Raw genomic sequence first — 25572 nt, 5'->3', positions numbered from 1 at the left:
AATTGCAACAGCTTGCAGCCAAAAAGCAGCAAGCTCGTGCTCGTAACGCCTCAGCCAATCAGATAACAGAATTCTCAAATATCGGTATCTGTAAATTTCGATATTTCTCCAAAACTACTGAACAGATTTACACCAAATGAACAGAAGAGTGCTTTCTAGACCAAGGCCCTTCTCCCTGCCAAATTTGGTGTAATTCCATTCACCCGTTCGACCTGTAGCCTTGTCTAAAATTTCCTATGGAAATTGCATGGAGAAAACACGTTTTGGGACCCACCTTTTTTCTCAGCCCACCCTTGATGAATCCCCCCAAACTTAGGAGCTGATATGAACCAAGAATTAATTTGGAAAATTTCATATAGATTCATCAAACAACACCAAAGTTATAAGCAAAACAAAAATGCTCTTCCTATGGAAACTTGGTCCTTACTGTAACTACCTACTGGTGACCGCCAGTAGGTAATATATGTATCTGTGTGTATAAATATAAATATAAATAAATATATATCTCTCACACAGCAATGCTCCTGCTGGGATCACAGGCCCATGGCAAGTGGCGCGGAATGGCGGCGGAGCGAGGAGTTGATCAAATCGCACACAACGGTAAAGAAGAATTGTCCACACTCTCAGGGTTCAGCCAAAGGAAATTTAATAACAATGTTAATGTTAACAGGATATATAAAGTGCACGAATACCCGAAGGTGTCTTGGCGCTGTAGGGGTAACACGTTTCAACAGACTAAGCTGTTTGATTCAAACACTCGCATGATAGGGAGGTATGTCAAGCTTTTATTTTATTTTTAGCTCGGGCTGCTTGAGAAAAGCTTCCTGAGCAGCCTGGGTGTTTTTTTATTATTTAAATGATGATCTGTATGCAGGGCATGCTGACATGAATTGCAGTAAAAGTGAAAGTAAAAAGAGCCAATAGGCTCATTATACTTTCATTGAGTCAGTGCTCGGGGAGATATCTCAGCTCCAAACGCACTGATTCTCTTAGCAGATGTATCGTTGGAAAGGGGAAAATCTTCCCTTTCTAGTGGTACCTCTACCAAGTGGATCCCTGCTTGGGAATCACCACAAAAGAGCAATCCCCAAGCAGGGATCCACCCACTAGGAATCAGGGAAAGGGAAGCAGTCCTTTAAGCAAGAGCTTGTACTCCCACAGAAGGAAACTTAAAATTCCAGTCTTTCCGCACCCCTGGGAACGGTTGAGGGTAGTTATCCCCACTTTGCCCCACGTGGGCAGAAAGCCCAGTAAACACCAGGGATAGTTAAAACAATAAATAAATGGGCCGGGGTCGCCCGCTAATGGCATGGCCATGTCCCCTATAAAAAACAATAAAGCAACAGTCTTTCTGTCCCTCTGGAGGGCAGATAGGGCTGATTGCCCCCAATATCCACCCTGTGGGAGTTGTGCAGAGAGCCCACTAGACACCAGGGAGTATATTCTTTTTAAACAAACATAGGGGTGGGGATTAACCACTATGGGCATCGCCATTCTCCCACCCCCATGGGAGGACATACAGGAACATATCAAGCCAATGTCAATGGGAGCCTTTCTGACTAGACTCCTATTGATTTCGGTTTGATATGATCCTGTAGTGAACACTAGGCCCAGCCACACAAGTGGTGCACCATTTTAATCGGCACAAGTGGGTAACGCTGGATGGTAGTAATGTTGTGGATTCCTGTAGATTCCTGAGGTTTCTACCACAGAAATGTAAAGAAAATGCATGATTTCAGGTAAAGCTTGAGGTGTGTAGGGCATTGTGGGTAACTCTCATGGGATCCATGCAAGGCACACCACCCTGGAATCCCTGACTTATCTAGTTATACAAATTGTCTGCGATTTGTAGGTGTGCATCAGTGGTGCCACACCACGGCCCCAAATACTGATGCCACCACTATTGCTTACCTATCAATTTAGCACTTTAGGGCCTTTTGTGTCATGGCAAGTTGGCTTACCAACGCAATTGAGGTACCGTTCTTATCGGGGGTTGTGAGAACTTAGGGTTGTAGGAAATTTGGTTTTCCTCGCACATTCCATTTATTTCTGTCACAGAAATGTGAGGAAAATAATATGTTTTTCACAAAAATTTGGTGTTTGCAATAGCTTCTGGGTAAAATTGCCTAGTGAGAGCCATGCAAGTCATGAACCCCTGGACTCCACTAGTTGTCTAGTTTTCAAAAATTGTGAAAGTTTACTAGGTTTCCTTAGGTGTGGCTGAGCTATGGCCTAAAATCCACAGTTACACACTTTGCAAAAAAAAGGGCAGTTTTGAGTGGAAAATATTATATATCCATGTTGTGTTTTGGGCCGTGTACTGCCACAGGCACTCGGCCTGCCCACACAAGTGAGGAGGCATGGGACATGAGGGAATGCTGGGTGAAAAGAATTCTGTGGCTCCCTACAGATTCGATAACTTTTTATCCCAGAAATTTGAGGAAAATATGTTTTTTTAATCAAAGTTTGAGGTTTACAGGGGATTCTGGGTAAAAAACTAGTGAAAGCCACGCAAGTTACCCCACCGTGGATTCCCCAATTGTCTACTTTTTAAAAAAGTGCAATTTTGCTAGGTTTCTGTAGGTGCCAGCTGACCAATGGCCGAAAATCCACAGCTGCCCACAATGCAAAAAAAAGGGTCAGTTTTAAGTGTAAAAATGTGGAAAAAGTAATGCATCTATATTGCGCTTTGGGCCATTTCCTGCCACAGGTATTGGCCTACCCACACAAGTGGGTACCATTAATATCTGGGGTCTTGGGGAAATGCTGGGTGGGTGGTAGTTTGTGTCTCTTCTCAGATCCCAGAAATTTCATCACACAAATTTAAGGAAAATATGTCTTTTGGTGAAGGTTTGAGGTTTGCAAGGGATTCTGGGTAAAAAATTTGCAGATTTGTTTGTTTTCCTTAGGTGCCGGCTTAACTATGGCCCAAAATCCACAGCTTCCCACTTTGCAAGAAAAGTTTCCGATTTTAGTGGGAAAAATATGATGTATCCATCCGTTTCCTTCTGCAGGCAGTAGGCCTTTCCACACAAGTGAGGTAACATTTGTATTGGAAGATATGCTGGATCATTGAATAGTAGAGCATTTATTATTACCAACTGGATTTCACTGCATTTGTGCCTTCCAAACGTAAGCCACTATGTAAGAGAGAAGATATTTTGAAAACTATCCTCTAAATCATTTGCTAGCATGGTTACCCACAAATTCAGAGATGCACAAACAACCACTGCTCCTGAGCTCCATATCTAGAGCCCATTCCAGAAATACATAGATTTCCTTGACATCCATTTTTCACCGTGCATATTTCACCATATGAATTGGTCTATACACAAAGAAGAACTATTGTACAGGGCAGCTCAGTTGTTGGCTTCGGGTACCTTGTGTTCTGGGAGAACCTACAAATCCTGTATACCCAGTAACCAGAAGGGTCTAGGAGACATAATGGTATTTTGCGTTTGTAAATTGAAAATCTTGAAAAAAATACAGATGAAAATGTTTTCACATCAGGCTGTTTTCCCCATTCATTTTCAATATTTCTGTATTTCAAGATGGAGGGCCTGATTACAATCTTGGGTTACAGGGTAACTCCACCTCAAATGTGATGGATATCCCATCCAACAAACAACAATTCCATTGTATCCAATTAAACTTCTAATACGGCAGATGGGATATCTGTTACTTTTATGACAGAGTCTCCCATCTGTCAAGATAGTAATCAGGCCCTTAGTTTCTTTGGGAAACCCTTGAGAGATCTATACTTAGAATCCCTTTCAGAAATCTATAGCTTTCATAGATCAGCCCTGGATTTCACACTTGTTTCCACCACAAACTAAAAGTAGGTTGTGGGCACATAAAAATAAGAAAAATGGTCTTCCTCTTTAAAAAATGGCAAAACTGTGATAAAAATATCGTTTTTTTTATTCAGCTGTGTATGTTCCTGAAAGCTGGGAAGATGGTAACTTTAGCACAGCAAACTATTTGTTGATGCCCATTTTGGAGAAAAAAACTGACACTTTAATACGGAGCACTTTTTTCCTATTTTTTCCCCAAAAACTTAAATTAGCTGTATTTTGCCAATTTTCTCAGTCCTCCCCAGGGGAATAAACAGCACTTGGGCAACTTTAGAATCCCCAGTATGTTGTAAAAGAGGACTCAGTTTTGACATAGATCGCTTATGTGGAAAGAAAGTTATGGAGCCCTGCGCACAAACTACCCCAAATAGCAAAAAACAGGGCTCAGCACTGGGGAAGAGGGGGGCTGGGGGCGGCTGGAGTGGGAAGCCCAGCAGTAAAGGGATTAAGACTAGTGATTGTCACAAAGTATTTTCAGTAAAACGTTTTTTCTGGGCCCCCTGATTTATGACCCTTTCTTGACCGATCACCCTGAAACTTCAAGAATGGGGCTGAGGAAGATTAACTTTTTTCAAAAGTTTCATGAAGATTCCTCTAACTGTTCACAAATTTATTAGCGATCCAAATAATCCTTTTCCTATGAAAACATAGTCCTAACTATAACTATTGAAGGCCATTTGCAGTAGGAGGTAGAGCCTGTCAGAAAGTTGGGTATTTGTGTGTTTGAGTACTTTGCACTCCTTCCACCACAAAATGAAATGCTGTTCACAGCACAATGCAAAATGTTGCATTGCAACCAGACCCTTTATGCACATGCAAATTTTAAAAGGCCAATTTTTGCACCTTAGGCTGTACAAAGTTTGACCATTACCAAAGTTCTTAGCATTTTCCCTAATTTTGCATTTTTGGTGCATTTGAATAGTGAATTGAAAAGTGATTTTATGATTCATTACTAAAGGTATTCTTGCACGAGATGTTACAATGCACGACGGTGTTAGCTTTCTGACGCAGATCTTATTTAGAGTTTGCATTCCTTTGAGCTCTGTAAATTGAAAATTTGCATATGCAAACTTAGTTGCATTGCTTTTGCAAGTATTTTTTAACACGGTCCCTGACGCCCCAACTCTTTTGAACTAACGCTACAATTACTAACACTCTAGCATCTAATAGTATGGTATATTGAAATAACTGCCTGAGTCCTCTGTCACCATCCCACCTCTTGAAAAGCACCTTTAAGTGACTTGTGAGCTGCCCTTGCACTATACAAAATGTGTTAATTAGATAAGGGAATTCTAATTCTGAAAAATTATGAGGTATATTTACAAGAAACTGATGGAGCACTGTGTTACGCCAACATTTGTAACGCCGCACTCAGTTTTGAAACACTGGTATGCACGGTATTTACAAGAATGTTGCGCACCCCAGCGTGACCACAAGAACTGGCACTTAAAAAGCTGCTTAGGCCAGCGCAGGCACCCTAGCGCCATTTTGCTAGGGTGGCTCCGCTACAGGGACAATGGTTTATGTGCTTAAGGAGCACTTTCCTGCATATAAACAATCTTTACAGGTGATTTGATCTACCTGTGTGTGCTACAAAATGCAGCACACATAGAAAGAGTAGAATACGAGGAGAAATAAAACATTTCTCCTCTTAAGACCAGATAATCCCTGGCGGTATTTCTGGCGCTGCCCCATACCTTGTAAATATGGGGCAGCATAAAAAAATAAATGGGTGTTGCGGCCGAATGCCCACTGCAACACCCATAGCCCACCGTTTTCATGCTAAGTGCTGCATGAATAGGGGCATTATTTACAAGGCAATGTTAAGCTACTTTGAGTTACTTAACATCAACTTGTAAATGAGGCAGAGGAGCTATTGCCACCAGAGTATTGGAAAAAGTGACATCTGGTGGGGTTAACTCCTCGTAAATATGCGCCTTTGTATGTTGTCCTTACAATATTTCACCAGGCAAGTAAAAGTAAGTGGTTTTTCAAAGTTTCCCTTCCAACGGGTAATGCTTACGAGTGAACAGAAACATTTGAACGAGAATGACTTTCCAACACCATTCACTTCTTTTGTGTAGATTAAAATACATCGGCCCGTCATTCAGTTATTAAATAGGGCTTAATTTATATACATTTTTAAGATTGCAATACTTACCTGGTATTGATGCAAACATCACACTTTGATGAAATGGATCTGAATAGAAAGCAAACAACGTAATGATTAATTTTTGCAATAGTGTTGAACATTTCTATATGCTTAGATTCTGGACTGCAAGTGATAATAGTAAGGGATTGCGAATCTTCACTTTCTAGGAAATTTGTTTGCTTTTTTCTGGAGGACACAATTTGGCTAACACATGTAATGCAAAGAAAAAAATAATGTAATACAACAAAGATGTAGTTACATTAGGGCGGTGAATAGTTTCTGCCAAATAAAGGGTTGTGGAGCGCTGTAGGAGTGTAAATCTTTTTGAATGGATTGAGGAAATGCAGAGCAGAGGCATCTTAAGGCACAGACATAGTGGGCAGTTGCCCAGGGACCCCTTACATTGGACTCCCCTGGTAAAGCGGTTGGAGGCTTTCTAACACCCATGGTCGGTTTGAATTCCAAGTGGCTGATTATGTTTAAGGCGGTTGGAAATGAAACCGTCTGGCTTTCAACGGGCTCAAGGAGTACATAGGTCAGTCGGAACCGGACGGTAATCCAAATGGATGATGGTTTACACAATCTGGAATACAATGCACGATTTCAGGCAGGGTTTCCATGCTTGCCTTTCCTACATGGAAACTCTATTGCGAAGTGTATTCAGGGGCCCAAAGCAAGTCCCCCTTTAACTTGCGGCCTCCAGTTAGGGCCAGAGGGCACACCTATGGTGCCTCCCTGTTAATCACTGCACCTTTAAGGTGCCTGTCACAAGGTGCAGGGAATTACACAACCACCCATTTCCCTATGCTGGGCCGGTTTATGGCCATAACACCTGCTCCCATAGGAAAATGTGGGAATGTGACCGAACAGTGTTTGGTCGCATCATAATCAGGCGATCGGTCCTGTGTCCACAGTGGTGTCGGGTGGACGCAAGTCTGCCCGACATCGTAATAAGCCCCAGAGTGTTTAACAGTAAAGAAGTAGAATTGCTTTTACTCACCCTTACCTAATTAATCATAATATAAAAAACAGTACAAAACATCAAAAGAAATGTATGCATTCAAATGAAAATATTATAACAATTATACAATATTGTTACTAATATTTATTTTAAAAATATTATGTGTACTACATAACTTAACATAACCTAAAAAATACTAAATTACATGAATTATGTACACATTATATAGATGAAATAATATATATTCATATACTACATGTATAGTATATAGTAATTTTTGATTACACATGTAAATAATTTAATTTGTTCAATTACCTAAATGATAATAATTCAAATGGTTTTTTCTTTAAATAAAACAAAAATATGTACAGTTTAAATAAAATGAATAGTTAATATAACAAATAAAAAGCCCATATTACTTTTTGTAATTAAACACCACCTCAATTTAAAACAGCATAATTACATATAAAATATGTAAATAATCAAACAATAAGTGCTTATTAATATTAAATATACCAGAAATATTTTTTTAATTTTCAATTTACTCATTTTTACAAATATTAATCAGTAAATCAATAAATTATTATTTATTGATGCAAATAGCCCACACAAGTATTAATTTTGATGTATTTCTATAATACTACAGCTTTAATGCAAATTTAAGAAAATACAAAAAGATACTTAGAAAATAATTAAGAAATAAAAAAAATATTTCAACCATTTTAACAATAAAAAAATATTTAACTAGATTGTAATATATAACAATATTAAAAAATAAAGTCCTCATTTTTGCCATCATAACATTGCTCATAAAAACTGCTTATTTATTTCACAGTGGAGCATGTTTAACAGAAACCTAGGGCCACATGCACTAAGGATTTGCGCTAATGAAAGGTCAAGCAAAGTGATGCAAAGCAGCTCAAATTCTTGCAAGGATATTTGCATTCCAGCCCAAAAATTAATTTGTGCTTGAAAGATGCCTTTTCTAAGTGAAAATAACTCTTTGTTGTGCTTTGTACAATTAAGTGAACATTAATTGGGTAGATATAGCAGGTGTCCATATTTCTTTAAATTGTGAAACAAAGTCTGACCTCCTAAAGATAGCCATACTGTAGCTGAAAAAAAAATACCTGTAGGAAACAGGCAATAACATGGGGAAATGTTTCCATTTCTGCACACATTTCACGCATTGCATGTATGCTGCTCTGTCCAGCATATGTACAACATGTGTAATGCACATACCTGTGTTCAAGGCTCCTGACTTTTCCAGGGATTTAATTGTTAAAACTGATGGCTCAGAGCATGGCATAGGGGAAGTACTTTCGCAGTTTAATGATGAGGGTCTAAACCAACCTGTAACTTTCATCTCTAGGAGGTTACTTCATAGGGAGCAGAGGTGGAGTGCTCTTGAAAGGAAAGCCTTTCCTGTGGTCTGGACACTGAAGAAGTTGAGACCATAACTGTTTGAGACTCACTTCCATATTCAGTCCAACCAAAGGCCCCTCAGGTGGATAATAAGAATGAGGGGTGAGAATCCAAAATTGTTGAGGTAGCCCATCTCCCTACAAAGAATGGGCTTCATGGTGGAACAGAGACCTGGGTCAGAACACACAGAGGCTGATGGTCATCCTAGGTTCTTCTGCCTTAGTGATGTGAGCTCCCAGTAGATTGGGTAATTCTCCTCACTTTCTACTGGGGGGAGGACATGTTAAAGACCTGACAGCCTTAGGATGGTCTTCACCCAAATATTTCCCTGCTTGCCTCCGGTTTTGCTGATATTGTTTTTTTTGTTGGCTTTAGGAACTCAAGCACTTTAACAATGCTAACCAGTGCTAAAGTACATGTGCTCGCTGCTTAAAACCTGGTCACATTGGTTTATCCACAATTGCCATATATAATTTACTTATAAGTCCCTACGAACGTGCACTATCTGTGCCCAGGGTCTGTACATTAAATGGTACTAGTAGACATGCAGCAGTGATTGCTCCACCCTCTTAAATGCCTCACGCCTCCCACTGTACAGCCTGTGTGTGCAGTTTACACTACCATGTCGACTTGCTATTTTAGAATCCCTTGCAAAGCCCTAAACTTCCCTTTTATTACACATACGTTGCCCCTAAGGTAGGTCCTTGGTAGCCCATAGGGTGTAAGCAAAAGTAAAGACGTACTTTTATGTATTATATGTCCTGGCAGTGAAGCACTCCCAAATTCGTTTTTCACTACTGTGAGGCCTACCCTACTCACAGGATGACTTTGGGGATTCCTTATTACATTTAATAAGCTGTAATTCCTAATTGGGAGGGGATGGATGTATCATGTTTTGCACTATAACGATAAATCCTATGTAATGGCACAGTTGAATGTATCATTACAATTTATAAAAGGCAATTTTCTGTGTTAGCCCTGTATGCCTGCAGCCTATCTTCAGTATGACCTTATTACATTTTATAGGTGCAATATCCAATTGGGAAGAGATAAACCCTTCAAGTCTGGTGTCTGTGGAATCACAATTTAAAATCCAAATTTATGGTGAAGTCGGATTTTAAATTCCAATTCTGAAAACGCCTCTTTTAGAAATGTGGCATTTTCTTGCTTTAGCTATTTGCAGGCACATGCCTCAAAGGAAAAACCGGTCGCAAACTCGCAGATTCTCAGAATCTGCCCCTTTGCAACAGGTATTTTTGCATTTGGGATGCATCATCCCAAATGCAAAAATCGCAATTTAAGGAATCTCTAAATTGCAATTCCTTAAATTGCGATGGCATTTAAGGAATCCCAAATTGAGATTTCTTAAATGCAATGCATTAAAGTAAGAAAATTAGCAATTTGGCTAATAGGAGTAGCAAATTACCATGAAGTTGAACTTCATGGTAATTTGCAAAAACGTTGAAAAATGCACTTTTGTGCATTTTTCTAAGTTTCATGTTGCACACACACATGCCCTTAGGGCATGTCTGTGTGCAACATATGTGCACAGATCAATTTCATGGGTGCAACAGGGTGTCATTTTTACACCCTTGCATCCTTGAAATTGCATGAGCAATTTGCAAGTACCTACTGGTACTCGCAAATTGCTCATGCAATCTCCAATTCATTCCTATGGGCCTGGAGGCCCATAGGAATAAATGGGACAGCATTCCTTAATTGCGACTAGCAATTTGCGAGTTGCAATTAAGGAATGTGTAGGAATCGCTATTTTTATAGCGATTCCTACATGTATATGCTTTTGCGATTCCTTAATTGAGATTCCTTAATAATCGCAATTAAGGAATCACAAAAGCCTACGTAGATGAATGTGCCATTTGGTACCTGTAGTCTGTCTCTGATCACATGACTGGGTGTAGTTGGCAGTTGGATTTTGTGTATTCCTCCTCGACAGACACACACAAAGGAAGCTTAGGTAGGTCTCAATGGTCAATCTATGGCAGGATGAGAGGGAGGAGCTGAACACAGCCATTAATTACACCTGAATAGGCTGTGTCCAGTCCACACACAAAGGTCTGCATATCCCACGATAGTCAGTCTGGAGTCAGGGCAGGAATGGAACACAACTGTGCACTTCTAAGGCATGTCTTTGAAGTCTCTGTCACTTAAAACACCACTGGGTATAAGAACTGGACCTCAGACACCAATATATATCTGTACACATCTGGACCTGTGGATACTCTGCCAAGAAGAAGAATTACTGTGCTGCTGAAAAGACTGTTACTCTGCTGGACGTCCACTCTGAAGGAGCTGTTGCCTTGCTGTGCTGACCTGCTGCCTGCTGCCCTCCCGACTGGGGAAGAAGAACTGGACCTGGAACTCATCTTGAATGCAGGACCCCAGAGGGACTCATAGGGCTAGTCTGCTGGCCTCCTGATCTGAACCTCAGGGACATAGCAGGCTTCCCACTGCTACTGGGCCCATCTTGAATAAGTTCCTGACCACCTAGGGGGTGCCTCTCAAGACCTTGGCCCTTGGTGCCTGTCTGGAGTAAAAAAAAGTGAGAGTCCAGTGCCATACCAGTGCCGACAGAGGTCTAGGTAAATGAGGCCTGATGTTGGTATTTATGTAAGCGATCACAAACACCCCTAAACATCACTGAAATCGAAATAAGGCATGCACTACAAGATTTGAGAGAGGCAAGCACAGGTTCTCAAGAGCCCATGACCAAAATACCAAAATATATACTCCCTGTAGTACCTGAACACATCACATGCCAGCTACTAGCTATACTCACCTTGAAATGCTTAATAGCACAATCTAAATAGCCACTAGTGATATTCCTCCTTTCCTTAGAAGATACCAAGGTTTCTAAATTCTCAAACAGTTATTCACCACACATATTGAAGAACCCTTCCTCTTACATGATAACCTTAACAAGGAGAAACGCATTTTAATATTTTCCACAGCAGATAACGTTATTAAAACTCAGTCAGTGTCAAACATGGATGATGGATAGGATATTCAAAATGTGCCCCAAACCATTCACTCAGATGTACACCATACAAGGTGAGTATAAAAACACTTATATAGCATGCATATAAGCTGTGCTACTTATAAATAAAGTAGCACTCACTATGGACTACCAAATCAAATAAAAATAAAAATAAATAATTACTCCCCACATGAAATAATAAATGACTTTGAACAAGCCATGCTACAAACAATCCTTAAACTATACTCACAGACAGCAAAAAAAGGGTGTTGCTACCATTTTAAACAAATTATTTGGAGACACCAACAACAATCGCCACTAAGGGGGCGATTACATTGTTGTTTGCAAACTGTTCCAACTAAATCAGTTTCGGAATCATTTCCGACCGAATCAGTTTCTGTGAGTCAGACCAACTGATTATGTTGCTTCCCAACATAGTTCAGTCGGACTTGCATTGACTTCAATAGGAACCTTTGTTCTGAACAAGAACACAGGCTCCTATTGAAAAATAGGGTGGTTGGGGTATACCTTGCACCCTGTGGCGGGCACCCCATGGTGCCTACCACACAGTGCATGGTTTAATAGGGGGGTCCACTGGGTACCCCACGGGCCCCAACCGGAGACCCCATGGTGAAGAGGCCCCCAAAGTCAGATTCCAACAGCTGTTTCGTGTTTGGCAGACTGAATCAGAACAGCTGTAAAAATCACTCATTGTAATAGCTCGCTTGGAAGCCGTGTCCATAAAGCTGCATGATTCGGCTCCGAAAGACTCGGGCTGTCTGATTGCCTTTCGGAACCGAATCAGCTAGCCCGAACAGTTTCGTGCATCGTAATCGGTCGGTTTGAAATGTCTACGATTCGGTCAGAAACATAGTTTCCAAATCGGATTCTGAGATTCCGAATCCCATTCGGCACCTTTCCGAACGACAATGTAATCAGTCCCTAAGTGTAGAATATGCCACAAACAGCCAATTTGCTTTTAATAAGAAGAAAGTGATTGAACTACATTCCCACTCCAATTTAAACCATTTTTAGGAAGGCGTTGGGCACTAAAGAGGTTGCATTTACTATTCCCACCCCAATATATCCAATTGTGGGGAAAATGTTGAATACAAAAGGGTTACATTTACTATTCCTCCTCCAATACAACACATTTTGTGGAAAGGTTAGGACAGAAAACACATGACATATACAGTTTCTACTCCAATCTATCTTAATTTGTGAAGGTGTTTCACACAAAAAATATTCACAATTACTATTCCCCCTCTAAGGTAAGACATCTTACATAAGGGAGCCTTTTACGAGGTGTGTCAGAAATCCTCCGACCTCAGGTTGCATGAGGTTGGAGGCTTTCTGACACCCATGGTCGGTTTGAATTCCAAGTGGCTGATTATGTTTAAGGCGGTTGGAAATGAAACCGTCTGGCTTCCAACGGGCTCAAGGAGCACATAGGTCAGTCGGAACCGGACGGTAATCCAAATGGATGAAGGTTTACACAATCTAGAATACAATGCACGGTTTCAGGCAGGGTTTCCATGCTTGCCTTTCCTACATGGAAACCCTATTGCGAAGTGTATTCAGGGGCCCAAAGAAAGTCCCCCTTTAACTTGCGGCCTCCAGTTAGGGCCCGAGGGCACAGCTATGGTGCCTCCCTGTTAATCACTGCACCGTTAAGGTGCCTGTCACAAGGTGCAGGGATTTACACAACCACCCATTTCCCTAAGGGGTCAAGTGCTGGGCCGGTTTATGGCCATAACACCTGCTCCCATAGGAAAATGTGGGAATGTGACCGAACAGTGTTTGGTCGCATCATAATCAGGCGATCAGTCCTGTGTCCACAGTGGTGTCGGGTGGACGCAAGTCTGCCCGACATCGTAATAAGCCCCAGAGTGTTTAACAGTAAAGAAGTAGAATTGCTTTTACTCACCCGTACCTAATTAATCATAATATAAAAAACAGTACAAAACATCAAAAGAAATGTATGCATTCAAATGAAAATATTATAACAATTATACAATATTGTTACTAATATTTATTTTAAAAATATTATGTGTACTACATAACTTAACATAACCTAAAAAATACTAAATTACATGAATTACGTACACATTATATAGATGAAATAATATATATTCATATACTACATGTATAGTATATAGTAATTTTTGATTACACATGTAAATAATTAAATTTGTTCAATTACCTAAATGATAATAATTCAAATGGTTTTTTCTTTAAATAAAACAAAAATATGTACAGTTTAAATAAAATGAATAGTTAATATAACAAATAAAAAGCCCATATTACTTTTTGTAATTAAACACCACCTCAATTTAAAACAGCATAATTACATATAAAATATGTAAATAATCAAACAATAAGTGCTTATTAAAATTAAATATACCAGAAATATTTTTTACATTTTCAATGTACTCATTTTTACAAATATTAATCAGTAAATCAATAAATTATTATTTATTTATGCAAATAGCCCACACAAGTATTAATTTATTTTTTTTTTTTTGTCCTCATATATGCCACCAGATTTTGTATGCTCTAGATGGATCTCGCTGTCGCCTCTTATACTGACATTTTCGAGTCCGCCCTGGAGACAGTATCATAGCAGACAGGGACGTCCCAGAGGTAGGTTGTTTTTACAACAAGTATTAATTTTGATGTATTTCTATAATACTACAGCTTTAATGCAAATTTAAGAAAATACAAAAAGATACTTAGAAAATAATTAAGAATTAAAAAAATATTTCAACCATTTTAACAATAAAAAATATTTAACTACATTGTAATATATAAAAATATTTAAAAAATAAATGTAGAAACAACAAATTCTGCTCCTTTAACTTAATAACATATATATTAATTAAAAAATATTCAAAATTATAAATAAAAATGTCTTTCAACTTTTGAAAATCAACATACGAAAATGAGGATAAATATCCTTTTTAGAAATATCTAGAAAGAGGAAAACACCTCTTTAGATTGTTTTTTGCAGAAAGGTGTCCCTTCCTGCACAAAAACAATCACCCCTACAATGCTGACACCAATGCACCATGGCACAAGAGTGCCTGTGTTGGTGTATGCCAGCCCATTGTGTACTATGGCAAGGGGAAAAGGACAGGAATACACCTTATCTCATAGATACAGCACTTACCTGCCCTTTCTTTCAGAGTACCAACATGGACAATAAGAAATTGAATTGACTCAAAAGAACTACTACACCAATTAATAAAAGTAAATGAGGTTTTGATCTAAAGTTGGACACCAAATCAAAGAGAATCGGATGAGTATAACCGGAGTTATGGATTTTTTGTAGGGAAAAGAAATCAGTGCTTTTCACTCTTGCAAAATGATAAAGTTGCTGTTAATGGGAAATAACACCAGTAACACTTGATCAATTGTAAGTTGAGCTCAGTATAAACCACTGGGAGGTAAGGTAATGCAGGACCAGGGAAACCAGCAAGCTTTGAAAACATCACATTGCTAACATCACATTGCTAATCTTTGGTTATTTCGACATCCTGGAGTTCGGGCTAATTCAGTATGATATGACATCATATGATATATTCTTATAAAGCGCTCAAATACCCAAAGGTGTCTTGGCGCTGGTGTATCATTGGCTCAAATGGCCCATAACTTGTTAGAGAACAGCCAGTATTAGTGCCTTCCTTAAGTGAAGTAGATTAGTTAAGGATTTCAGATATAAGGGAAGGCTATTCCATAGTTTGGCAGTGCAGCAGAGAAAATGTTTCCTGCCCCAGGAAGTGAGTTTGAATTTAGGGACCCTTCTACAGAAGTAGAGCGAAGCATTCTTAAGGGAGTGTAGCACTTGAAGCTATGCTTAATGTTATCTGCACCAACATCATGCAGGGCCTTATGGGGTTTGCAAGGAGACTTAAAGGCAATTATTCCGCTAATCAGTTACCAGTGGAGCTTGTACAGAGCCTGAGATACTGACTGGAACTTGGTGATGCCTAAAAGAATGCAAGCTCCTGCATTTTGAAGTTTGTAAAGGGCATTGTAGTAGTCAGTTTTGGAAAGAATAAGGATCACTATTTCGGTCTTCTGAAGCTTGAAATCAATGCAATGAAGATTGTATTTATTATCCTTAAGGTATGAAATGAAAATGAAGTGACTGTGTTGATTTGCTCTCGAAAAGTCAGCATGCCATCAAACATGATGCCTAGATTCCAAACTTTCTTAACGGGAGTTGAAAGATCCTTTTTCCATCAAATAGGAATCAGACAGGAATGTCGTAATGTCATTACCAAACAGAAGCACCCCTGTCTGACTAGGGTTAAGTTTAAGGCAATTGCCTTAATCCAATTGCCCACTTCCAACATGCAGTCTTGGAATCTATTAGCTGCATCTTGAAATCCTCTTGCAATAGAGACAACAATTTGTGTCATCTGCATACAACACTATGGAAAAACCAAAACTAGCCAATGGTGTGATGTATATGCTTAAAAGTGTGGGACTCAATGACAACCCTTGAGGTATCCCACAAGGGAGGGAGCATGGATAATCGACATACTCATTAAGAGTGACTGTTCGGTGTCATAGAGAACAGAGTTTAGAAAGACCAAACCATGACCTTGATCCCAATGTTATTAAGACAAACAAGGGGCATATTGTAATTAACCGTGTAAAATGCAGCTGATAGGCCAAGTAAAATGAAAGCTGATTTAACTCCGTGTCCCTGATTTCCTCAAAGGACACAATCAGTGCTGATTTGGTACTGTGACCACTTCTGACTCCAAACTGAGAGGAGTCTAGAAAAAAGTTTTTGTTACAAAATGAAGATAGTTCCAGGTTCATGGCCTTCTCTACAATTTTGGGAGGCATCAGCAGATGGAAAATTGGGCAAAAGCTTCTAAATTCATGAGGATTGAATGCGTTTTTTTTAAAGGTAGCACAAAGGCTATTTTCCAAACTTTGGAAAAATACCCCAGTCTAAACATCTCATTGAAAATATTAGTAAGATGTAAAGCTACTGCCTTTGAAGCCAACTGTACATTTCTGCAATACAAGGATCAGATGGGGAGATCAATGTGACTAATTCTGACATTTTTTTACCGGCCCTACCGTAAGAGGGGTAAATTCATTCAAAGTCTCAGTTGAGAGGGGAGAACTTAGATCGTTAGTTACACGTTGATTGGCTTGCTTATTTGAGGCAAATACATTATAAACCTCTTTACCTTTAGCTTGCAAGGAATTAGCAAGTTCATCACAGAAGGATTGTTTGTCCACAAATAAAATCTTGTTGTTGAAGTTGGTAAATGTGCTAACTATCTGCCTGAAACTAGCTGTAGATGAGGACTACATTTCCCACAATGTGCAAGACCATTGATTTTTTGGCTGATCCCTTGGCGGGCCCGATGGCCAGTGAGTCTTTCGTTCCTGGAGCGTGCTTTACCTGCGGGCAGCAAGTGGCTAGTACCTCTAGTCCAAGTGAGTTCTGGAGCCACCTTGGGCTTTTAGAGGGGTTCCTCTTTCCTTTGGAACGGGTCTTTGGTCAAAGACTAGTCACAGTCATACACTTGCAGGGTGGCTGCCACAGGTACAATATATCATGCCTTCTGCTTTGCGCACGTCCATAAGTCACACACTCAGGTATCTTCTTTGTCCTTTCTTGCAAGTCAATCCGATCGTGGTCCAGGGGAAGCCCTTAAATCATACATTTAGGGGCAATGGAGGTTTGGGTGTTGGTAGCCAATGGGCTACTAGTCCCAGCTGCTAATCAGCACCTAATCCACCTGAGTTGACCACTTCATGTGGAGTGTGGCACCTTTTCTACCCATATATATATATATATATATATATATATATATATATATATATATATATATATATATATATATATATATATATATATATATTACCTACTGGCGGTCGCCAGTAGGTATATATAGTTAGGATTTTTTCTCTATGGGATTTTTGAAAATTCTATGTCTAATAACTTTGGCGTTTGTGGACGGAATTGGCTGAAATTTTCAGGAAAATGGCACATTTTGTTTCTGAGCAGCCCTTGAAAATTTGGGGGGGGTTCGTCAAGGGGGGGCCGAGAAAAAAGGGGGGTCCCAAAACGTGTTTTTAACATTGAGTTTTCCATAGGGCGGTTGGCCTCACTTTTAGCCCGAACGGCTGAATGGATTTGCACGAAACTTGGCAAAATTGTAGGGACTGGTAGCCCGATGTGCCTTTTGTAGGTCTCAATATATGTGCTCCAGTGGATTTTGAGAAATTAACATTTAAAAAAAGATATATATCTGTAACAGCGGACCTGGCAGCGTCCCAGGACGCGTACTTTACGCGCAACGGAGCTTTGTGAAGCGAAGCTGATTGGTTCTCCGGCGTCTGTCAACATTCCAAAAAGTCCGTAGCGGCCGCCATCTTGTCTCTCGGTAGGATCGAGAGACAAGAGGAGGTCAAAACAAAGGGGGAAATAACTATAAGGGGGCATAGTAGATCCTCGCTGACCCCCTAGGTTTGATGTGGAGGTTTTAAAAGGGCCCCGCGGGGCAAAAAAAAACCAAAATAATAATAATCGAACGGTTGAATGGATTTGCACGAAACTTGGCAAAATATTAGGGACTGGTAGCCCGATGTGCCTTTGCTAGGTCTCAATATATGTGCTCCAGTGGATTTTGAGAAATTAACGTTCAAAAAAAGATATATATCTGTAACAGCGGTCCGCTTCGCGTACTTTTCGCGTTACGGAGCTTTGCGAAGCTGATTGGTTCTCCGGCGTCTGTCAACATTCCAAACAGTCCGTAGCGGCCGCCATCTTGTCTCTCGGTAGGATTGAGAGACAAGAGGAGGCCAAAGCGAAGGGGGAAATGACCATAAGGGGGCATAGTAGATCCTTCCTGACCTCTTAGGTTTGATGTACCATTTTGCCAAGTTTGGTGTAATTCCGTTCAGCCATTCAGGCTGTAGACGTATGTAAATGTCCTATGGAAAATTGCATGGGGAAAACACATTTGAAAGTGTTGAAATTTATAACCAATTAAAATGTTACTTTGGTTTTGTATTCGTGTGTGATGAAAGTTAATTGGTTATGTATATATGTCAAATGAGAGGAAACCACAGCCATTTTGTGATACTACTGTCTGAGGTACATTTGTGAGGAATTTTTGGTGGTGAATTTCTGGTGTTTGATTTACACAGTACTAACACTTCTGCTACTTTTAAAAAGGTGAGTTGTTAATTTGTAAGGGGAACTATGTTGTACACTTGAAGATAAGTATATATAGTTAGGATTTTTTCTCTATGGGATTTTTGAAAATTCTATGTCTAATAAGTTTGGCGTTTGTGGACGGAATTGGCTGAAATTTTCAGGAAAATGGCACATTTTGTTTCTGAGCAGCCCTTGAAAATTTGGGGGGGGTTCGTCAAGGGGGGGCCGAGAAAAAAGGGGGGTCCCAAAACGTGTTTTTAACATTGAGTTTTCCATAGGGCGGTTGGCCTCACTTTTAGCCCGAACGGCTGAATGGATTTGCACGAAACTTGGCAAAATTGTAGGGACTGGTAGCCCGATGTGCCTTTTGTAGGTCTCAATATATGTGCTCCAGTGGATTTTGAGAAATTAACGTTTAAAAAAAGATATATATCTGTAACAGCGGACCTGGCAGCGTCCCAGGACGCGTACTTTACGCGCAACGGAGCTTTGTGAAGCGAAGCTGATTGGTTCTCCGGCGTCTGTCAACATTCCAAAAAGTCCGTAGCGGCCGCCATCTTGTCTCTCGGTAGGATCGAGAGACAAGAGGAGGTCAAAACAAAGGGGGAAATAACTATAAGGGGGCATAGTAGATCCTCGCTGACCCCCTAGGTTTGATGTGGAGGTTTTAAAAGGGCCCCGCGGGGCAAAAAAAACCCAAAATAATAATAATCGAACGGTTGAATGGATTTGCACGAAACTTGGCAAAATATTAGGGACTGGTAGCCCGATGTGCCTTTGCTAGGTCTCAATATATGTGCTCCAGTGGATTTTGAGAAATTAACGTTCAAAAAAAGATATATATCTGTAACAGCGCTCCGCTTCGCGTACTTTTCGCGTTACGGAGCTTTGCGAAGCTGATTGGTTCTCCGGCGTCTGTCAACATTCCAAACAGTCCGTAGCGGCCGCCATCTTGTCTCTCGGTAGGATTGAGAGACAAGAGGAGGCCAAAGCGAAGGGGGAAATGACCATAAGGGGGCATAGTAGATCCTTCCTGACCTCTTAGGTTTGATGTACCATTTTGCCAAGTTTGGTGTAATTCCGTTCAGCCATTCAGGCTGTAGACGTATGTAAATGTCCTATGGAAAATTGCATGGGGAAAACACATTTGAAAGTGTTGAAATTTATAACCAATTAAAATGTTACTTTGGTTTTGTATTTGTGTGTGATGAAAGTTAATTGGTTATGTATATATGTCAAATGAGAGGAAACCACAGCCATTTTGTGATACTACTGTCTGAGGTACATTTGTGAGGAATTTTTGGTGGTGAATTTCTGGTGTTTGATTTACACAGTACTAACACTTCTGCTACTTTTAAAAAGGTGAGTTGTTAATTTGTAAGGGGAACTATGTTGTACACTTGAAGATAAGTATATATAGTTAGGATTTTTTCTCTATGGGATTTTTGAAAATTCTATGTCTAATAACTTTGGCGTTTGTGGACGGAATTGGCTGAAATTTTCAGGAAAATGGCACATTTTGTTTCTGAGCAGCCCTTGAAAATTTGGGGGGGGTTCGTCAAGGGGGGGCCGAGAAAAAAGGGGGGTCCCAAAACGTGTTTTTAACATTGAGTTTTCCATAGGGCGGTTGGCCTCACTTTTAGCCCGAACGGCTGAATGGATTTGCACGAAACTTGGCAAAATTGTAGGGACTGGTAGCCCGATGTGCCTTTTGTAGGTCTCAATATATGTGCTCCAGTGGATTTTGAGAAATTAACATTTAAAAAAAGATATATATCTGTAACAGCGGACCTGGCAGCGTCCCAGGACGCGTACTTTACGCGCAACGGAGCTTTGTGAAGCGAAGCTGATTGGTTCTCCGGCGTCTGTCAACATTCCAAAAAGTCCGTAGCGGCCGCCATCTTGTCTCTCGGTAGGATCGAGAGACAAGAGGAGGTCAAAACAAAGGGGGAAATAACTATAAGGGGGCATAGTAGATCCTCGCTGACCCCCTAGGTTTGATGTGGAGGTTTTAAAAGGGCCCCGCGGGGCAAAAAAAAACCAAAATAATAATAATCGAACGGTTGAATGGATTTGCACGAAACTTGGCAAAATATTAGGGACTGGTAGCCCGATGTGCCTTTGCTAGGTCTCAATATATGTGCTCCAGTGGATTTTGAGAAATTAACGTTCAAAAAAAGATATATATCTGTAACAGCGGTCCGCTTCGCGTACTTTTCGCGTTACGGAGCTTTGCGAAGCTGATTGGTTCTCCGGCGTCTGTCAACATTCCAAACAGTCCGTAGCGGCCGCCATCTTGTCTCTCGGTAGGATTGAGAGACAAGAGGAGGCCAAAGCGAAGGGGGAAATGACCATAAGGGGGCATAGTAGATCCTTCCTGACCTCTTAGGTTTGATGTACCATTTTGCCAAGTTTGGTGTAATTCCGTTCAGCCATTCAGGCTGTAGACGTATGTAAATGTCCTATGGAAAATTGCATGGGGAAAACACATTTGAAAGTGTTGAAATTTATAACCAATTAAAATGTTACTTTGGTTTTGTATTCGTGTGTGATGAAAGTTAATTGGTTATGTATATATGTCAAATGAGAGGAAACCACAGCCATTTTGTGATACTACTGTCTGAGGTACATTTGTGAGGAATTTTTGGTGGTGAATTTCTGGTGTTTGATTTACACAGTACTAACACTTCTGCTACTTTTAAAAAGGTGAGTTGTTAATTTGTAAGGGGAACTATGTTGTACACTTGAAGATAAGTATATATAGTTAGGATTTTTTCTCTATGGGATTTTTGAAAATTCTATGTCTAATAAGTTTGGCGTTTGTGGACGGAATTGGCTGAAATTTTCAGGAAAATGGCACATTTTGTTTCTGAGCAGCCCTTGAAAATTTGGGGGGGGGTCGTCAAGGGGGGGCCGAGAAAAAAGGGGGGTCCCAAAACGTGTTTTTAACATTGAGTTTTCCATAGGGCGGTTGGCCTCACTTTTAGCCCGAACGGCTGAATGGATTTGCACGAAACTTGGCAAAATTGTAGGGACTGGTAGCCCGATGTGCCTTTTGTAGGTCTCAATATATGTGCTCCAGTGGATTTTGAGAAATTAACGTTTAAAAAAAGATATATATCTGTAACAGCGGACCTGGCAGCGTCCCAGGACGCGTACTTTACGCGCAACGGAGCTTTGTGAAGCGAAGCTGATTGGTTCTCCGGCGTCTGTCAACATTCCAAAAAGTCCGTAGCGGCCGCCATCTTGTCTCTCGGTAGGATCGAGAGACAAGAGGAGGTCAAAACAAAGGGGGAAATAACTATAAGGGGGCATAGTAGATCCTCGCTGACCCCCTAGGTTTGATGTGGAGGTTTTAAAAGGGCCCCGCGGGGCAAAAAAAAAACAAAATAATAATAATCGAACGGTTGAATGGATTTGCACGAAACTTGGCAAAATATTAGGGACTGGTAGCCCGATGTGCCTTTGCTAGGTCTCAATATATGTGCTCCAGTGGATTTTGAGAAATTAACGTTCAAAAAAAGATATATATCTGTAACAGCGCTCCGCTTCGCGTACTTTTCGCGTTACGGAGCTTTGCGAAGCTGATTGGTTCTCCGGCGTCTGTCAACATTCCAAACAGTCCGTAGCGGCCGCCATCTTGTCTCTCGGTAGGATTGAGAGACAAGAGGAGGCCAAAGCGAAGGGGGAAATGACCATAAGGGGGCATAGTAGATCCTTCCTGACCTCTTAGGTTTGATGTACCATTTTGCCAAGTTTGGTGTAATTCCGTTCAGCCATTCAGGCTGTAGACGTATGTAAATGTCCTATGGAAAATTGCATGGGGAAAACACATTTGAAAGTGTTGAAATTTATAACCAATTAAAATGTTACTTTGGTTTTGTATTTGTGTGTGATGAAAGTTAATTGGTTATGTATATATGTCAAATGAGAGGAAACCACAGCCATTTTGTGATACTACTGTCTGAGGTACATTTGTGAGGAATTTTTGGTGGTGAATTTCTGGTGTTTGATTTACACAGTACTAACACTTCTGCTACTTTTAAAAAGGTGAGTTGTTAATTTGTAAGGGGAACTATGTTGTACACTTGAAGATAAGTATATATAGTTAGGATTTTTTCTCTATGGGATTTTTGAAAATTCTATGTCTAATAACTTTGGCGTTTGTGGACGGAATTGGCTGAAATTTTCAGGAAAATGGCACATTTCGTTTCTGAGCAGCCCTTGAAAATTTGGGGGGGGGTCGTCAAGGGGGGGGCCGAGAAAAAAGGGGGGTCCCAAAACGTGTTTTTAACATTGAGTTTTCCATAGGGCGGTTGGCCTCACTTTTAGCCCGAACGGCTGACTCCAAACTGAGAGGAGTCTAGAAAAAAGTTTTTGTTACAAAATGAAGATAGTTCCAGGTTCATGGCCTTCTCTACAATTTTGGGAGGCATCAGCAGATGGAAAATTGGGCAAAAGCTTCTAAATTCATGAGGATTGAATGCGTTTTTTTTAAAGGTAGCACAAAGGCTATTTTCCAAACTTTGGAAAAATACCCCAGTCTAAACATCTCATTGAAAATATTAGTAAGATGTAAAGCTACTGCCTTTGAAGCCAACTGTACATTTCTGCAATACAAGGATCAGATGGGGAGATCAATGTGACTAATTCTGAAATTTTTTTACCGGCCCTTCCGTAAGAGGGGTAAATTCATTCAAAGTCTCAGTTGAGAGGGGAGAACTTAGATCGTTAGTTACACGTTGATTGGCTTGCTTATTTGAGGCAAATACATTATAAACCTCTTTACCTTTAGCTTGCAAGGAATTAGCAAGTTCATCACAGAAGGATTGTTTGTCCACAAATAAAATCTTGTTGTTGAAGTTGGTAAATGTGCTAACTATCTGCCTGAAACTAGCTGTAGATGAGGACTACATTTCCCACAATGTGCAAGACCATTGATTTTTTGGCTGATCCCTTGGCGGGCCCGATGGCCAGTGAGTCTTTCGTTCCTGGAGCGTGCTTTACCTGCGGGCAGCAAGTGGCTAGTACCTCTAGTCCAAGTGAGTTCTGGAGCCACCTTGGGCTTTTAGAGGGGTTCCTCTTTCCTTTGGAACGGGTCTTTGGTCAAAGACTAGTCACAGTCATACACTTGCAGGGTGGCTGCCACAGGTACAATATATCATGCCTTCTGCTTTGCGCACGTCCATAAGTCACACACTCAGGTATCTTCTTTGTCCTTTCTTGCAAGTCAATCCGATCGTGGTCCAGGGGAAGCCCTTAAATCATACATTTAGGGGCAATGGAGGTTTGGGTGTTGGTAGCCAATGGGCTACTAGTCCCAGCTGCTAATCAGCACCTAATCCACCTGAGTTGACCACTTCATGTGGAGTGTGGCACCTTTTCTACCCATATATATATATATATATATATATATATATATATATATATATATATATATATATATATATATATATATATATATATATATATATATATATATATATATATATATATATATATATATTACCTACTGGCGGTCGCCAGTAGGTATATATAGTTAGGATTTTTTCTCTATGGGATTTTTGAAAATTCTATGTCTAATAACTTTGGCGTTTGTGGACGGAATTGGCTGAAATTTTCCGGAAAATGGCACATTTTGTTTCTGAGCAGCCCTTGAAAATTTGGGGGGGGTTCGTCAAGGGGGGGCCGAGAAAAAAGGGGGGTCCCAAAACGTGTTTTTAACATTGAGTTTTCCATAGGGCGGTTGGCCTCACTTTTAGCCCGAACGGCTGAATGGATTTGCACGAAACTTGGCAAAATTGTAGGGACTGGTAGCCCGATGTGCCTTTTGTAGGTCTCAATATATGTGCTCCAGTGGATTTTGAGAAATTAACATTTAAAAAAAGATATATATCTGTAACAGCGGACCTGGCAGCGTCCCAGGACGCGTACTTTACGCGCAACGGAGCTTTGTGAAGCGAAGCTGATTGGTTCTCCGGCGTCTGTCAACATTCCAAAAAGTCCGTAGCGGCCGCCATCTTGTCTCTCGGTAGGATCGAGAGACAAGAGGAGGTCAAAACAAAGGGGGAAATAACTATAAGGGGGCATAGTAGATCCTCGCTGACCCCCTAGGTTTGATGTGGAGGTTTTAAAAGGGCCCCGCGGGGCAAAAAAAAAACAAAATAATAATAATCGAACGGTTGAATGGATTTGCACGAAACTTGGCAAAATATTAGGGACTGGTAGCCCGATGTGCCTTTGCTAGGTCTCAATATATGTGCTCCAGTGGATTTTGAGAAATTAACGTTCAAAAAAAGATATATATCTGTAACAGCGCTCCGCTTCGCGTACTTTTCGCGTTACGGAGCTTTGCGAAGCTGATTGGTTCTCCGGCGTCTGTCAACATTCCAAACAGTCCGTAGCGGCCGCCATCTTGTCTCTCGGTAGGATTGAGAGACAAGAGGAGGCCAAAGCGAAGGGGGAAATGACCATAAGGGGGCATAGTAGATCCTTCCTGACCTCTTAGGTTTGATGTACCATTTTGCCAAGTTTGGTGTAATTCCGTTCAGCCATTCAGGCTGTAGACGTATGTAAATGTCCTATGGAAAATTGCATGGGGAAAACACATTTGAAAGTGTTGAAATTTATAACCAATTAAAATGTTACTTTGGTTTTGTATTTGTGTGTGATGAAAGTTAATTGGTTATGTATATATGTCAAATGAGAGGAAACCACAGCCATTTTGTGATACTACTGTCTGAGGTACATTTGTGAGGAATTTTTGGTGGTGAATTTCTGGTGTTTGATTTACACAGTACTAACACTTCTGCTACTTTTAAAAAGGTGAGTTGTTAATTTGTAAGGGGAACTATGTTGTACACTTGAAGATAAGTATATATAGTTAGGATTTTTTCTCTATGGGATTTTTGAAAATTCTATGTCTAATAACTTTGGCGTTTGTGGACGGAATTGGCTGAAATTTTCAGGAAAATGGCACATTTCGTTTCT

General features: G+C 40.4%; 1 protein-coding gene across 5 annotated transcripts in view; it reads right to left on the bottom strand.

The window, feature by feature from the left end:
- Positions 1 to 25572, bottom strand: part of LOC144782331 (inter-alpha-trypsin inhibitor heavy chain H4-like) — a 473908-nt gene that overhangs the window by 149698 nt on the left and 298638 nt on the right. For 3 of the 5 annotated variants that reach the window (XM_078661646.1, XM_078661649.1, XM_078661647.1), the window contains one exon: positions 6016 to 6054. The exons of the other annotated variants lie outside the window; for them this stretch is intronic. In XM_078661646.1, the coding sequence (XP_078517772.1) occupies positions 6016 to 6054 (39 nt within the window). The remainder of the gene's footprint in view (positions 1 to 6015; positions 6055 to 25572) is intronic. 5 annotated transcript variants of the gene reach the window in all.

The sequence above is a fragment of the Lissotriton helveticus genome, chromosome 9 (genome assembly GCF_964261635.1).
Source record: "Lissotriton helveticus chromosome 9, aLisHel1.1, whole genome shotgun sequence".
Lineage (NCBI taxonomy): Eukaryota > Metazoa > Chordata > Amphibia > Caudata > Salamandridae > Lissotriton > Lissotriton helveticus.
Note: the sequence above shows the minus strand (reverse complement) of the source record. Positions and strands in the feature narration are given on the sequence as shown.